The sequence below is a fragment of the Salmo trutta genome, chromosome 7, assembly GCF_901001165.1.
Source record: "Salmo trutta chromosome 7, fSalTru1.1, whole genome shotgun sequence".
Taxonomy (NCBI): domain Eukaryota; kingdom Metazoa; phylum Chordata; class Actinopteri; order Salmoniformes; family Salmonidae; genus Salmo; species Salmo trutta.
In genome coordinates this window covers 51,926,355-51,940,039 of record NC_042963.1, presented here as the reverse complement: position 1 = coordinate 51,940,039, position 13,685 = coordinate 51,926,355, and the positions used below count along the sequence as shown (strand labels likewise).

At 44.3% G+C, this 13,685-nt stretch overlaps 1 protein-coding gene across 1 annotated transcript in view; it reads right to left on the bottom strand.

The window, feature by feature from the left end:
* LOC115196628 (netrin-4-like) overlaps positions 1-13,685 on the bottom strand; it is a 58,199-nt gene that overhangs the window by 17,415 nt on the left and 27,099 nt on the right. Inside the window, exons 5-7 of the mRNA XM_029757474.1 lie at positions 5,205-5,477; positions 1,766-1,892; positions 1,145-1,333 (exon numbers count right to left, since the gene is read on the bottom strand). Coding sequence (XP_029613334.1) covers positions 1,145-1,333; positions 1,766-1,892; positions 5,205-5,477 — 589 coding nt within the window. The remainder of the gene's footprint in view (positions 1-1,144; positions 1,334-1,765; positions 1,893-5,204; positions 5,478-13,685) is intronic.

Sequence of the window (13,685 nt, the reverse complement as noted above, 5' to 3'; positions counted from 1 at the left end):
GCTAGCGTGTTGTTACTATGTTGTTACCATGTTGTTACTATGGTCTGAGGGGTATAGTACAAAGCAGGATCAGGAAATTGGCCAAAATAAGATGGGCATGATCTAATTGATTCAACAACCAAAAACACATATCTATGATTTGACCTCTGTTCCCCGCAATCTGAATGATTTGACCTCTGTTCCCTGCTATCTGAATGATTTGACCTCTGTTCCCCGCTATCTGAATGATTTGACCTCTGTTTCCCGCTATCTGAATGATTTGACCTCTGTTCCCTGCTATCTGAATGATTTGACCTCTGTTCCCTGCTATCTGAATGATTTGACCTCTGTTCCCTGCTATCTGAATGATTTGACCTCTGTTCCCTGCTATCTGAATGATTTGACCTCTGTTCCCTGCTATCTGAATGATTTGACCTCTGTTCCCCGCTATCTGAATAATTTGACCTCTGTTCCCCGCTATCTGAATGATTTGACCTCTGTTCCCCGCTATCTGAATGATTTGACCTCTGTTCCCCGCTATCTGAATAATTTGACCTCTGTTCCCTGCTATCTGAATGATTTGACCTCTGTTCCCCGCTATCTGAATGATTTGACCTCTGTTCCCCGCTATCTGAATGATTTGACCTCTGTTCCCCGCTATCTGAATGATTTGACCTCTGTTCCCCGCTATCTGAATGATTTGACCTCTGTTCCCTGCTATCTGAATGATTTGACCTCTGTTCCCCGCTATCTGGACGATTTGACCTCTGTTCCCCGCTATCTGGACGATTTGACCTCTGTTCCCCGCTATCTGAGTGATTTGACCTCTGTTCCCTGATATCTGAATGATTTGACCTCTGTTCCCTGCTATCTGAGTGATTTGACCTCTGTTCCCTGCTATCTGAGTGATTTGACCTCTGTTTCCTGCTATCTGAATGATTTGACACCTGTTCCCCGCTATCTGAATGATTTGACCTCTGTTCCCTGCTATCTGAATGATTTGACCTCTGTTCCCCGCTATCTGAGTGATTTGACCTGGGCATGATCTAATTGATTCAACAACCAAAAACACATATCTATGATTTGACCTCTGTTTCCTGCTATCTGAATGATTTGACCTCTGTTCCCTGCTATCTGGACAGGCAGAGGGTATTTGTTCTCTTACGTGTGCAGGAGTCAGCGGCAGAGTTAGGTCTGCTGGGGTGTCTGTAGAACCCTCGACGGCAGCTCTGGCAGTGTCTGCCCTCTGTGTTGTGGTGGCAGACATCACACACACTCCCACTACGCCGTCCCGATGCCAGCCACACACCACGGTCAAAGTGACAGCTATCTGCATGGCCGTTACACTTGCACTCTGTAAAAGAAAGAGGAAGCTCCTAAGATAAGCGTGCAAAACTCTGACTTTCATGTAAATCATTATTGACGTCAATGGGAGACTTGTACAACATGTTTGAGTTAAGTGCAAAGATCTCAAGTCAGAATACCACCTTCAAAGCATTTCTGTTTTCCCATTGCTTCCTTTCGCTCAACGGTAAAGTAAAGATACTAGCTTTCATTAACATTTGCATCAAGGGGTCATTTCTGAACGTGAATGTTTCAACAACAACAAAAAGACAGATCCCTTTGAGAGCATTGAATAGGTAAAAGAGGATATACCTACTGAATTCTACATGAGTACTACTACTACTACTACTAATTAAAAAGACATCTGGCTGTGTGTATCGGGTAATGTACTTGTTGTTTATGTGGTTCTGCTGGTTGACCTTCCTGGCCTTGTAAGACTCACTCTTGCATTCATGAGGTGCTCCTATGATGCCGTTGGCAGCTTGCCAGGGCTGGTCATTGTAGAGGGGAACACAGTGCTCACAGTGGTCTCCGGCAGTGTTGTGTCTACACACACACTTCCCATGGACCTGCCGCAGGGGAGAGAGCAGTGTATTATGTATGTATTACAGAATTACGGTTACAGATGGTTATACAGAGTCACACACACACTTCCCATGGACCTGCCGCAGGAGAGAGAGCAGTGTATTATGTATGTATTACAGAATTACAGTTACAGATGGTTATACACAGTCACACACACACTTCCCATGGACCTGCCGCAGGACAGAGAGCAGTGTATTATGTATGTATTACAGAATTATGGTTACAGATGGTTACACACAGTCACACACACACTTCCCATGGACCTGCCGCAGGGGAGAGAGCAGTGTATTATGTATGTATTATAGAATTACGGTTACAGAGGGTTACACACACACACACACACTTCCCATGGACCTGCCGCAGGGGAGAGAGAAAGCCATGTTTACTGTAATAGGGAACACAGATATAGACACAAATGCAGTAAACACACACACACTTCCCATGGACCTGTCGCAGGACAGGAGCAGAGGGGAGACTGAAAACATGGTTCATTGTAATAGACAAGCCACACACAGTAGTAGTGCAGTGGCGACCCGTCATTCAGGGCAGAGCCCCACCTGTTTTGAGCCCCACAAATATTATGCACAAAAAATAAACTAAATAAATAAATAAATATATATATATATTGTTTGCAAATTGATATGTGACATGTATTAATGCCAAAATAACATGCAAAACAGGCAAGCCCCCCCCAAACAAAATATATAATTTAAAAAAAATTGTGGGGGAGGCTTGCCTGTTTTGCATGTTATTTTGGCATTAATACGTGTCACATATCAGTTTGCAAACAATGTAAAAAATATATATATATCATTGAGCTAATAAAGCTGCATACAAACAGGCAGCTCCAAAATGCAGGTGTTTCAGCCTAGCTCAGTGCTTTCTGTGGTGATGGGGCAGGCCAGCAGAAAATAGGAGCATTGCACCGTGATTGGCTCAGCATTGCACCGTGATTGGTTCAGTGTTCTGTCACTCATGGGGACACTGTCACTAGCCTTTAGGATGGGTAGACATAAAGAATGTGAGCCCTTTGGCTGCTGCCATAGAGTTACATTAGAAGTGCCCTTCCAAGAAGGCTCACGGTCAGATAAAATGATGTCAAATCACGTTATATCTACAGTGGCTTTGATTGGACTGATCATGTCAATGTCTTACTTTCACAATCTTAGCTAGCAGTCATCGTCATAAATAAAGTAGACAATCAACTGGCAAATCCTCTTTAATCCTTGTCATATGAAGATAAATAATGAAGATAAATTATAGATAAAACGTATCGGTGCTCATCGGCCATAAACATTACATTTTACATTTTGCAGACGCTCTTATCCAGAGCAACTTACAGTAGTGAATGCATACATTTCATACATTTTTTCCCCCGTACTGGTCCCCCGTGGGAATCGACCCCACAACCCTGGCGTTGCAAACCCCATGCTCTACCAACTGAGCCACACGGAACATTACACAACAAGTTCGAAATCGCAAATTCAACAATGAGTTGTTTGGAAGGAATCGGTGACAGTGGCTAACTGCTAGCATTGCAACTGCGAAGTCAGACTGGGAAAATACATTTTGAACGGTCATCCAACTCGGAATTGTAAATCTTTTTCTTTGATGACAAAATTTGCCAATGAAGGACCGCCGCACACAACAAGGTGACTCCAAAAATGTGTTATATGCTGCTGCATAAATGATAGGAAGATGAGACAGGGAGATGGGAAATATGGTCAGCTACATCAGCTATGTTTTTTTAAAAAGGCAGTAAATGAGGCTGAATTCCTTGTTTCTCTGCCAGACAAGGCTCCGCTGATAACCAGGTGTAGAGGTGGTAAGGATTTATTCCATGGTGCTGGAAAGAAAGCTCTGCTGTTGGAACATCTTTATGTAGGCCCTAACAGTTTGTCACCGTTATAGTGCAATTCATGTATTGTTTAGTGTTGTGTTGGGTAGTGGCTTTGTTGGCATGCATCTAAAAAATAAACCAAAATTGGGTTGAGTTTGCCCCACCAAGATTTACATGCTAAAATCGTCAGTGAAGCAGTGCATTTTCTATTTTGCAGTAAATGTGGATTGCACAGTGCAGTGTGGAACATCCTTAATTACATTCCCACCACTGTTTGACTATAGCTTCCAATGTTTACTATATGAGAAAGGCTGATGTTATTCCACTGGCAGTTTCTACTCTCAGTGGGAAAAATATGTTTACGCTACTATATGGCGTTGTACACTATAATTAAGGTTTCCTCATAGTCATAATCCCGTAATGGAAGGTAAATCTGTGGGTAAATATAGTCTTCAGTAAAGCCTAGAGGCTCCGCATTAAAGCACCACTACACAGATGTAGAACCCAAGGGGTGGTGGGAATGGAGAGCCAGAAACAATAACACATTTACACACACCCTGACACACACCCTGACACACACCCTGACACACACACACACACACACACACACACACACACACACACACACACACACACACACCCTGACACACACCCTGACACACACCCTGACACACACCCTGACACACACACACACACACACACACACCCTGACACACACCCTGACACACACACACACACACACACACCCTGACACACACACACACACACACACACCCTGACACACACCCTGACACACACCCTGACACACACACACACACACACACACACACACACACCCTGACACACACACACACACACCCTGACACACACCCTGACACACACACCCTGACACACACACCCTGACACACACACACACACACACACACACACACACACACACACACACACACACACACACACCCTGACACACACACACACACACACACACACACACACCCTGACACACACCCTGACACACACACACACACACACACACACACACACCCTGACACACACACACACACACACACACCCTGACACACACACACCCTGACACACACACACCCTGACACACACACACACACACACACACACACACACACACACACACACACACACACACACACACTGACACACACACACACACACACACACACACACACACACACACACACACACACACACACACACACACACCCTGACACACACACACACACACACACACAGGAATAAACACAAGCCGCTCCATACACACAAACATTCGGCAGCACAAACACAGAAATACACAACATCCCTGACTGTTTTTGTTAACAGAGTGTGACGTGATGATTGAAGTCTTTTGGAGAAGCGCTAATAGACACAGAGATAAGTGGTCAGTTGTGATTGGTTGTTCGTGCTGCTCTTCACCCTTACTCACCACGTGATTGCTCCTCTGCCTGGCGGGGCGGTACCCAGTGGCAGGCACACAGTGCTCGGCGTGCCCGTTGCAGAGGCAGCTGCCCTTGACGATGAAGTCATAGATGGCATAATGGTTTGTGGGCAGTGCCTGGGTATCTGGGTCTTTAGCCTGGCAGGGGCAAGGCTGGCGTTGCAGCAGACGCACCCGCAGGTTGGTGACCATCAACTGAGTCTGGGCTGCTGGGCCGTAGGGGTCCAGTGAGTGCCAGGGGGACAGGGCGCGATAGATCACCTAGAGAGGGGAGAAGAGTGGGTCAGAGTTCACAGTAAGCTAAATCTGGCAGATCAAATCAAACTTTATTTGTCACGTGTCTTGTCACGCGTATTTGTCACCTTACCATGAAATGCCTACTTACATGCCCTTAACCAACAGTGCAGTTCAAGAAGAGTTAAGAAAATATTTACCAAATAAACTAAAGTAAAAAATAATAAAAAGTAACACAATAATATAATAACAGCAGTGTACAAAACAAATGGGGGGGGGGGGGGGTCAATGTAAATAGTCCGGTGGCCATTTGATTAGTTGTTCAGCAGTCTGATGGCTTGGAGGTAGAAGCTGTTAAGGAGCCTTTTGGTCGTAGACTTGGCACTCCGGTACTCCGGTACTGCTTGCCGTGCAGTAGCAGAGAAAACAGTCTATGACTTGGGTGACTGGTGTCTCTGACAATTTTATGGGCTTCCTCTGACACCACCTAGTATATAGGTCCTGGATTTTTATTTTTCACCTTTATTTAACCAGGTACAGTGAGGGAAAAAAGTATTTGATCCCCTGCTGATTTTGTACGCTTGCCCACTGACAAAGAAATTATCAGTCTATAATTTTAATGGTAGGTTTGAACAGTGAGACAGAATAACAACAAAAAAATACATGAAAACGCATGTCAAAAATGTTATAAATTGATTTGCATTTTAATGAGGGAAATAAGTATTTGACCCCCTCTCAATCAGAAAGATTTCTGGCTCCCAGGTGTCTTTTATACAGGTAACGAGCTGAGATTAGGAGCACACTCTTAAAGGGAGTGCTCCTAATCTCAGCTTGTTACCTGTATAAAAGACACCTGTCCACAGAAGCAATCAATCAATCAGATTCCAAACTCTCCACCATGGCCAAGACCAAAGAGCTCTCCAAGGATGTCAGGGACAAGATTGTAGACCTACACAAGGCTGGAATGGGCTACAAGACCATCGCTAAGCAGCTTGGTGAGAAGGTGACAACAGTTGGTGCGATTATTCGCAAATGGAAGAAACACAAAATAACTGTCAATCTCCCTCGGTCTGGGGCTCCATGCAAGATCTCACCTCGTGGAGTTGCAATGATCATGAGAACGGTGAGGAATCAGCCCAGAACTACACGGGAGGATCTTGTCAATGATCTCAAGGCAGCTGGGACCATAGTCACCAAGAAAACAATTGGTAACATACTACGCCGTGAAGGACTGAAATCCTGCAGCTCCCGCAAGGTCCCCCTGCTCAAGAATACATATACATGCCCGTCTGAAGTTTGCCAATGAACATCTGAATGATTCAGAGGACAACTGGGTGAAAGTGTTGTGGTCAGATGAGACCAAAATGGAGCTCTTTGGCATCAACTCAACTCGCCGTGTTTGGAGGAGGAGGAATGCTGCCTATGACCCCAAGAACACCACCCCCACTGTCAAACATGGAGGTGGAAACATTATGCTTTGGGGGTGTTTTTCTGCTAAGGGGACAGGACAACTTCACCGCATCAAACGGATGATGGACGGGGCCATGTACCGTCAAATCTTGGGTGAGAACCTCCTTCCCTCAGCCAGGGCATTGAAAATGGGTCATGGATGGGTATTCCAGCATGACAATGACCCAAAACACACGGCCAAGGCAACAAAGGACTGGCTCAAGAAGAAGCACATTAAGGTCCTGGAGTGGCCTAGCCAGTCTCCAGACCTTAATCCCATAGAAAATCTGTGGAGGGAGCTGAAGGTTCGAGTTGCCAAACGTCAGCCTCGAAACCTTAATGACTTGGAGAAGATCTGCAAAGAGGAGTGGGACAAAATCTCTCTTGAGATGTGTGCAAACCTGGTGGCCAACTACAAGAAACGTCTGACCTCTGTGATTGCCAAGAAGGGTTTTGCCACCAAGTACTAAATCATGTTTTGCAGAGGGGTCAAATACTTATTTCCCTCATTAAAATGTAAATCATTTTATAACATTTTTGACATGGGTTTTTCTGGATCTTTTTGTTGTTATTCTGTCTCTCACTGTTCAAATAAACCTACCATTAAAATTATAGACTGATCATTTCTTTGTCAGTGGGCAAACGTACAAAATCAGCAGGGGATCAAATCGTTTTTTCCCTCACTGTAGGCCAGTTGAGAACAAGTTCTCATTTACAACTGCAACCTGGCCAAGATAAAGCAAAGCAGTGCGACAAAAACAACAACACAGAGTTACACATAAACAAACGTACAGTCAATAACACAATAGAAAAATCTATGTACAGTGTGTGCAAATGCAGTAAGGTAAGGCAATAAATAGGCCGTGGAGGCGAAATAATTACAATTTAGCATTAACACTGGAGTGATAGATGTGCAGATGATGATGTGCAAGTAGAGATACTGGGGTGCAAAAGAACAAGAGGATAAGTAACAATATGGGGATGAGGTAGTTGGGTGTGCTATTTACAGATTGGCTGTGTACAGGTACAGTGATCGGAAAGCTGCACTGACAGCTGATGCTTAAAGTTAGAGAGGGAGATATAAGACAGTGATTTTTGCAGTTCGTTCCAGTCATTGGCAGCAGAGAACTGGAAGGAAAGGCGGCCAAAGGAAGTGTTGGCTTTGGGAGTGACCAGTGAAATATACCTGCTGGAGTGCGTGCTTCGGGTGGGTGATGCCATGGTGACCAGTGAACTGAGATAAGGCGGGGCTTTACCTAGCAAAGACTTTTAGATGACCTGGAGCCAGTGGCGATGAATATGTAGTGAGGGCCAGCCAACGAGAGCATACAGGTCGCAGTGGTGGGTAGTATATGGGGCATTGGTGACAAAACGCATGGCACTGTGATAGACTATATCCAATTTGCTGAGTAGAGTGTTGGAGGCTATTTTGTAAATGACATTGCCGAAGTCAAGAATCGATAGGAGAGTCAGTTTTACGAAGGTATGTTTGGCAGCATGAGTGAAGGAAACTTTGTTGCCAAATAGGAAGCCGATTCTAGATTTCATTTTGGATTGGAGATGCTTAATGTGAGTCTGGAAGGAGAGTTTACAGTCTAACCAGACACCTAGGTATTTGTAGTTGTCCACATATTCTAAGTCAGTATCGTCCAGAGTATTGATGCTAGTGAGGGCAGCAATCGGGTGAAGAGTTAGTTAGTTTACTTGCATTTAAAAGCAGTTGGAGGCCTCGGAAGGAGTGTTGTATGGCATTGAAGCTCGTTTGGAGGTTTGTTAGCACAATGTCCAAAGAAGGGCCAGATGTATACAGAATGGTGTCATCTGTGTAGAGGTCGTCTGCGTAGAATCACCAGCAGCAAGAGCGACATCATTTATATATACGGTGTTCGCTTTAGCAATCTCACTAGTATAAAGACCTCCTCCATTCCTGCCATTATTGAAAGAGATTGTGATACCTCACATCTCAAAATTGGGTTACTTAATGTTAGATCCCTCACTTCCAAGGCAGTTATAGTCAATGAACTAATCACTGATCATAATCATAATCTTGATGTGATTGGCCTGACTGAAACATGGCTTAAGCCTGATAAATTTACTGTGTTAAATGAGGCCTCACCCCCTGGTTACACTAGTGACCATACCCCCCGTGCATCCGGCAAAGGCGGAGGTGTTGCTAACATTTACGATAGTAAATTTCAATTTACAAAAAAACAAAACAATGACGTTTTCGTCTTTTGAGCTTCTAGTCATGAAATCTATGCAGCCTACTCAATCACTTTTTATAGCTACTGTTTACAGGCCTCCTGGGCCATATGCAGTGTTCCTCACTGAGTTCCCTGAAGTCCTATTGGATCTTGTAGTCATAGCAGATAATATTCAAATTTTTGGTGACTTTAACATTCACATGGAAAAGTCAACAGACCCACTCCAAAAAGCTTTCGGAGCCATCATCGACTCAGTGGGTTTTGTCCAACATGTCTCTGGACATACTCACTGCCACAGTCATACTCTGGACCTAGTTTTGTCCCATGGAATAAATGTTGTGGATCTTAATGTTTTTCCTCATAATCCTGGATTATCGGACCACCATTTTATTGCGTTTGCAATTGCAACAAATAATCTGCTCAGACCCCAACCAAGGAGCATTAAAAGTCGTGCTATAAATTCTCAGACAACCCAAAGATTCCTTGATGCCCTTCCAGACTCCCTCTGCCTACCCAAGGACGTCAGAGGACAAAAATCAGTTAACCTCCTAACTAAGGAACTCAATTTAACCTTATGCAATACCCTAGATGCAGTTGCACCCCTAAAAACTAAAAACATCTGTCATAAGAAACTAGCTCCCTGGTATACAGAAAATACACAAGCTCTGAAGCAAGCTTCCAGAAAATTGGAACGGAAATGGCGCCACACCAAACTGGAAGTCTTCCGACTAGCTTGGAAAGACAGTACCGTGCAGTATCGAAGAGCCCTCACTGCTGCTCGGTCATCCTATTTTTCCAACTTAATTGAGGAAAATAAGAACAATCCGAAATTTATTTTTGATACTGTCGCAAAGCTAACTAAAAAGCAGCATTCGCAAATGGAGGATGGCTTTCACTTCAGCAGTAATACATTTATGAACTTCTTTGAGGAAAAGATCATGATCATTAGAAAGCAAATTACGGACTCCTCTTTAAATCTGCGTATTCCTCCAAAGCGCCATTGTCCTGAGTCTGCACAACTCTGCCAGGACCTAGGATCAAGGGAGATACTAAAGTGTTTTAGTACTATATCTCTTGACACAATGATGAAAATAATCATGGCCTCTAAACCCTCAAGCTGCATACTGGACCCTATTCCAACTAAACTACTGAAAGAGCTGCTTCCTGTGCTTGGCCCTCCTATGTTGAACATAATAAACGGCTCTCTATCCACCGGATGTGTACCAAGCTTACTAAAAGTGGCAGTAATAAAGCCTCTCTTGAAAAAGCCGAATCTTGACGCAGAAATTATAAAAAACTATCGGCCTATATCGAATCTTCCATTCCTCTCAAAAAATTTAGAAAAAGCTGTTGCGCAGCAACTCACTGCCTTCCTGAAGACAAATAATGTATACGAAACGCTTCAGTCTGGTTTTAGACCCCATCATAGCACTGAGACTGCACTTGTGAAGGTGGTAAATTACCTTTTAATGACGTCAGACCGAGGCTCTGCATCTGTCCTCGTGCTCCTAGATCTTAGTGCCGCTTTTGATACCATCGATCACCACATTCTTTTGGAGAGATTGGAAACCCAAATTGGTCTACATGGACAAGTTCTGGCCTGGTTTAGATCTTATCTGTCGGGAAAGATATCAGTTTGTCTCTGTGAATGGTTTGTCCTCTGACAAATCAATTGTACATTTCGGTGTTCCTGAAGGTTCCGATTTAGGACCACTATTGTTTTCACTATATATTTTACCTCTTGGGGATGTCATTCGAAAACATAATGTTAAATTTCACTGCTATGCGGACGACACACAGCTGTACATTTCGATGAAACATGGTGAAGCCCCAAAATTGCCCTCGCTAGAAGCCTGTGTTTCAGACATAAAGAAGTGGATGGCTGCAAACTTTCTACTTTTAAACTCGGACAAAACAGAGATGCTTGTTCTAGGTCCCAAGAAACAAAGAGATCTTCTGTTCAATCTGACAATTAATCTGGATGGATGTACAGTCGTCTCAAATAAAACTGTGAAGGACCTCGGCGTTACTCTGGACCCTGATCTCTCTTTTGAAGAACATATCAAGACTGTTTCAAGGATAGCTTTTTTCCATCTACGTAACATTGCAAAAATCAGAAACTTTCTGTCCAAAAATGATGCAGAAAAATTAATCCATGCTTTTGTTACTTCTAGGCTGGATTACTGCAATGTTCTACTTTCCGGCTACCCGGATAAAGCACTAAACAAACTTCAGTTAGTGCTAAATACGGCTGCTAGAATCCTGACTAGAACCAAAACATTTGATCATATTACTCCAGTGCTAGCCTCCCTACACTGGCTTCCTGTTAAGGCAAGGGCTGATTTCAAGGTTTTACTGCTAACCTACAAAGCATTACATGGGCTTGCTCCTACCTATATTTCCGATTTGGTCCTGCCGTACATACCTACACGTACGCTACGATCACAAGACGCAGGCCTCCTAATTGTCCCTAGAATTTCTAAGCAAACGGCTGGAGGCAGGGCTTTCTCCTATAGAGCTCCATTTTTATGGAATGGTCTGCCTACCCATGTGAGAGACGCAGACTCAGTCTCAACCTTTAAGTCTTTACTGAAGACTTATCTCTTCAGTAGGTCCTATGATTAAGTATAGTCTGGCCCAGGAGTGTGAAGGTGAACGGAAAGGCTGGAGCAACGAACCGCCCTTGCTGTCTCTGCCTTGCCGGTTCCCCTCTCTCCACTGGGATTCTCTGCCTCTAAGCCTATTACAGGGGCTGAGTCACTGGCTTACTGGTGTTCTTCCATGCCGTCCATGGGAGGGGTGCGTCACTTGAGTGGGTTGAGTCACTGACGTGGTCTTCCTGTCTGGGTTGGCGCCCCCCCCCCCCCCCTTGGGTTGTGCCATGGCGGAGATCTTTGTGGGCTATACTCGGCCTTGTCTTAGGACGGTATGTTGGTGGTTGGAGACATCCCTCTAGTGGTGTGGGGGCTGTGCTTTGGCAAAGTGGGTGGGGTTATATCCTGCCTGTTTGGCCCTGTCCAGGGGTATCATCGGATGGGGCCACAGTGTCTTCTGATCCCTCCTGTCTCAGCCGCCAGTATTTATGCTGCAGTAGTTTATGTGTCGGGTGGCTAGGGTCAGTCTGTTACATCTGGAGTATTTATCTTGTCCTATCCGGTGTCCTGTGTGAATTTAAATATGCTCTCTCTAATTCTCTCTTTCTTTCTTTCTTTCTTTCTCTCGGAGGACCTGAGCCCTAGGACCATGTCTCAGGACTACCTGGCATGATGACTCTTTGCTGTCCCCAGTCCACCTGGCTGTGCTGCTGCTCCAGTTTCAACTGTTCTGCCTGCGGCTATGGAACCCTGACCTGTTCACCGGACGTGCGTGTTGCACCCTCGACAACTACTATGATTATTATTATTTGACCATGCTGGTCATTTATGAACATTTTAACATCTTGACCATGTTCTGTTATAATATCCACCTGGCACAGCCAGAAGAGGACTGGCCACTCCTCATAGCCTGGTTCCTCTCTAGGTTTCTTCCTAGGTTTTTGCCTTTCTAGGGAGTTTTTCCTAGCCACCGTGCTTCTTTCACATGCATTGCTTGCTGTTTGGGGTTTTAGGCTGGGTTTCTGTACAGCACTTTGAGATTTCAGCTGATGTACGAAGGGCTATATAAATAAATTTGATTTGATTTGATTTTAATGGACAAACAATGTGCTTTTCTTTCAAAAACAAGGACTTTTCTAAGTGACCCCAAACTTAGTGTATATATATTTTTGATCACTTACCATCTCTATACCTAAATATTTGCATTATGTTTTTTCAGTTACATACCTTGTTTTCTGCTCTACAATGTTTTGAGATATCAGCTGAGATATCAGCTGATGTACGAAGGGCTATATAAATACATTTTATTTGAATTTGATTTGAAAAGAGTCGGCCCGAGAATTGAACCCTGTGGCACCACCATAGAGACTGCCAGAGGTCCAGACAACAGGCCCTCCGATTTGACACACTGAACTCTATCTGAGAAGTAGTTGGTGAACCAGGCGAGGCAGTCATTTCAGAAGCCAAGGCTATTGAGTCTGCCGATAAGAATGCGGTGATTGACAGAGTCGAAAGCCTTGGCCAGTTCGATGACGACGGCTGCACAGTACTGTCTTTTATCGATGGCGGTTATGATATCGTTTAGGACCTTGAGCGTGGCTGAGGTGCACCCATGACAACCTCGGAAACCAGATTGCATAGTGGAGAAGAAACGATGGGTTTCGAAATGGTCAGTGATCTGTTTGTTAACTTGGCTTTCGAAGATTTTAGAAAGGCAGGGCAGGATGGATATAGGTCTATAACAGTTTGGGTCTAGTGTGTCTCCACCTTTGAAGAGGGGGATGACCGCGGCAGCTTCCCAATCTTTGGGGATCTCAGACTATACGAAAGAGTGGTTGAATAGGCTATTAATAGGTGTTGCAACAATTTCGGCAGATAATTTTAGAAAGAGAGGGTCCAAATTGTCTAGCCCAGCTGACTTGTAGGGATCCAGATTTTGCAGTTCTTTCAGAACATCAGCTGTCTGGATTTGGGTGAAGGAGAAGCAG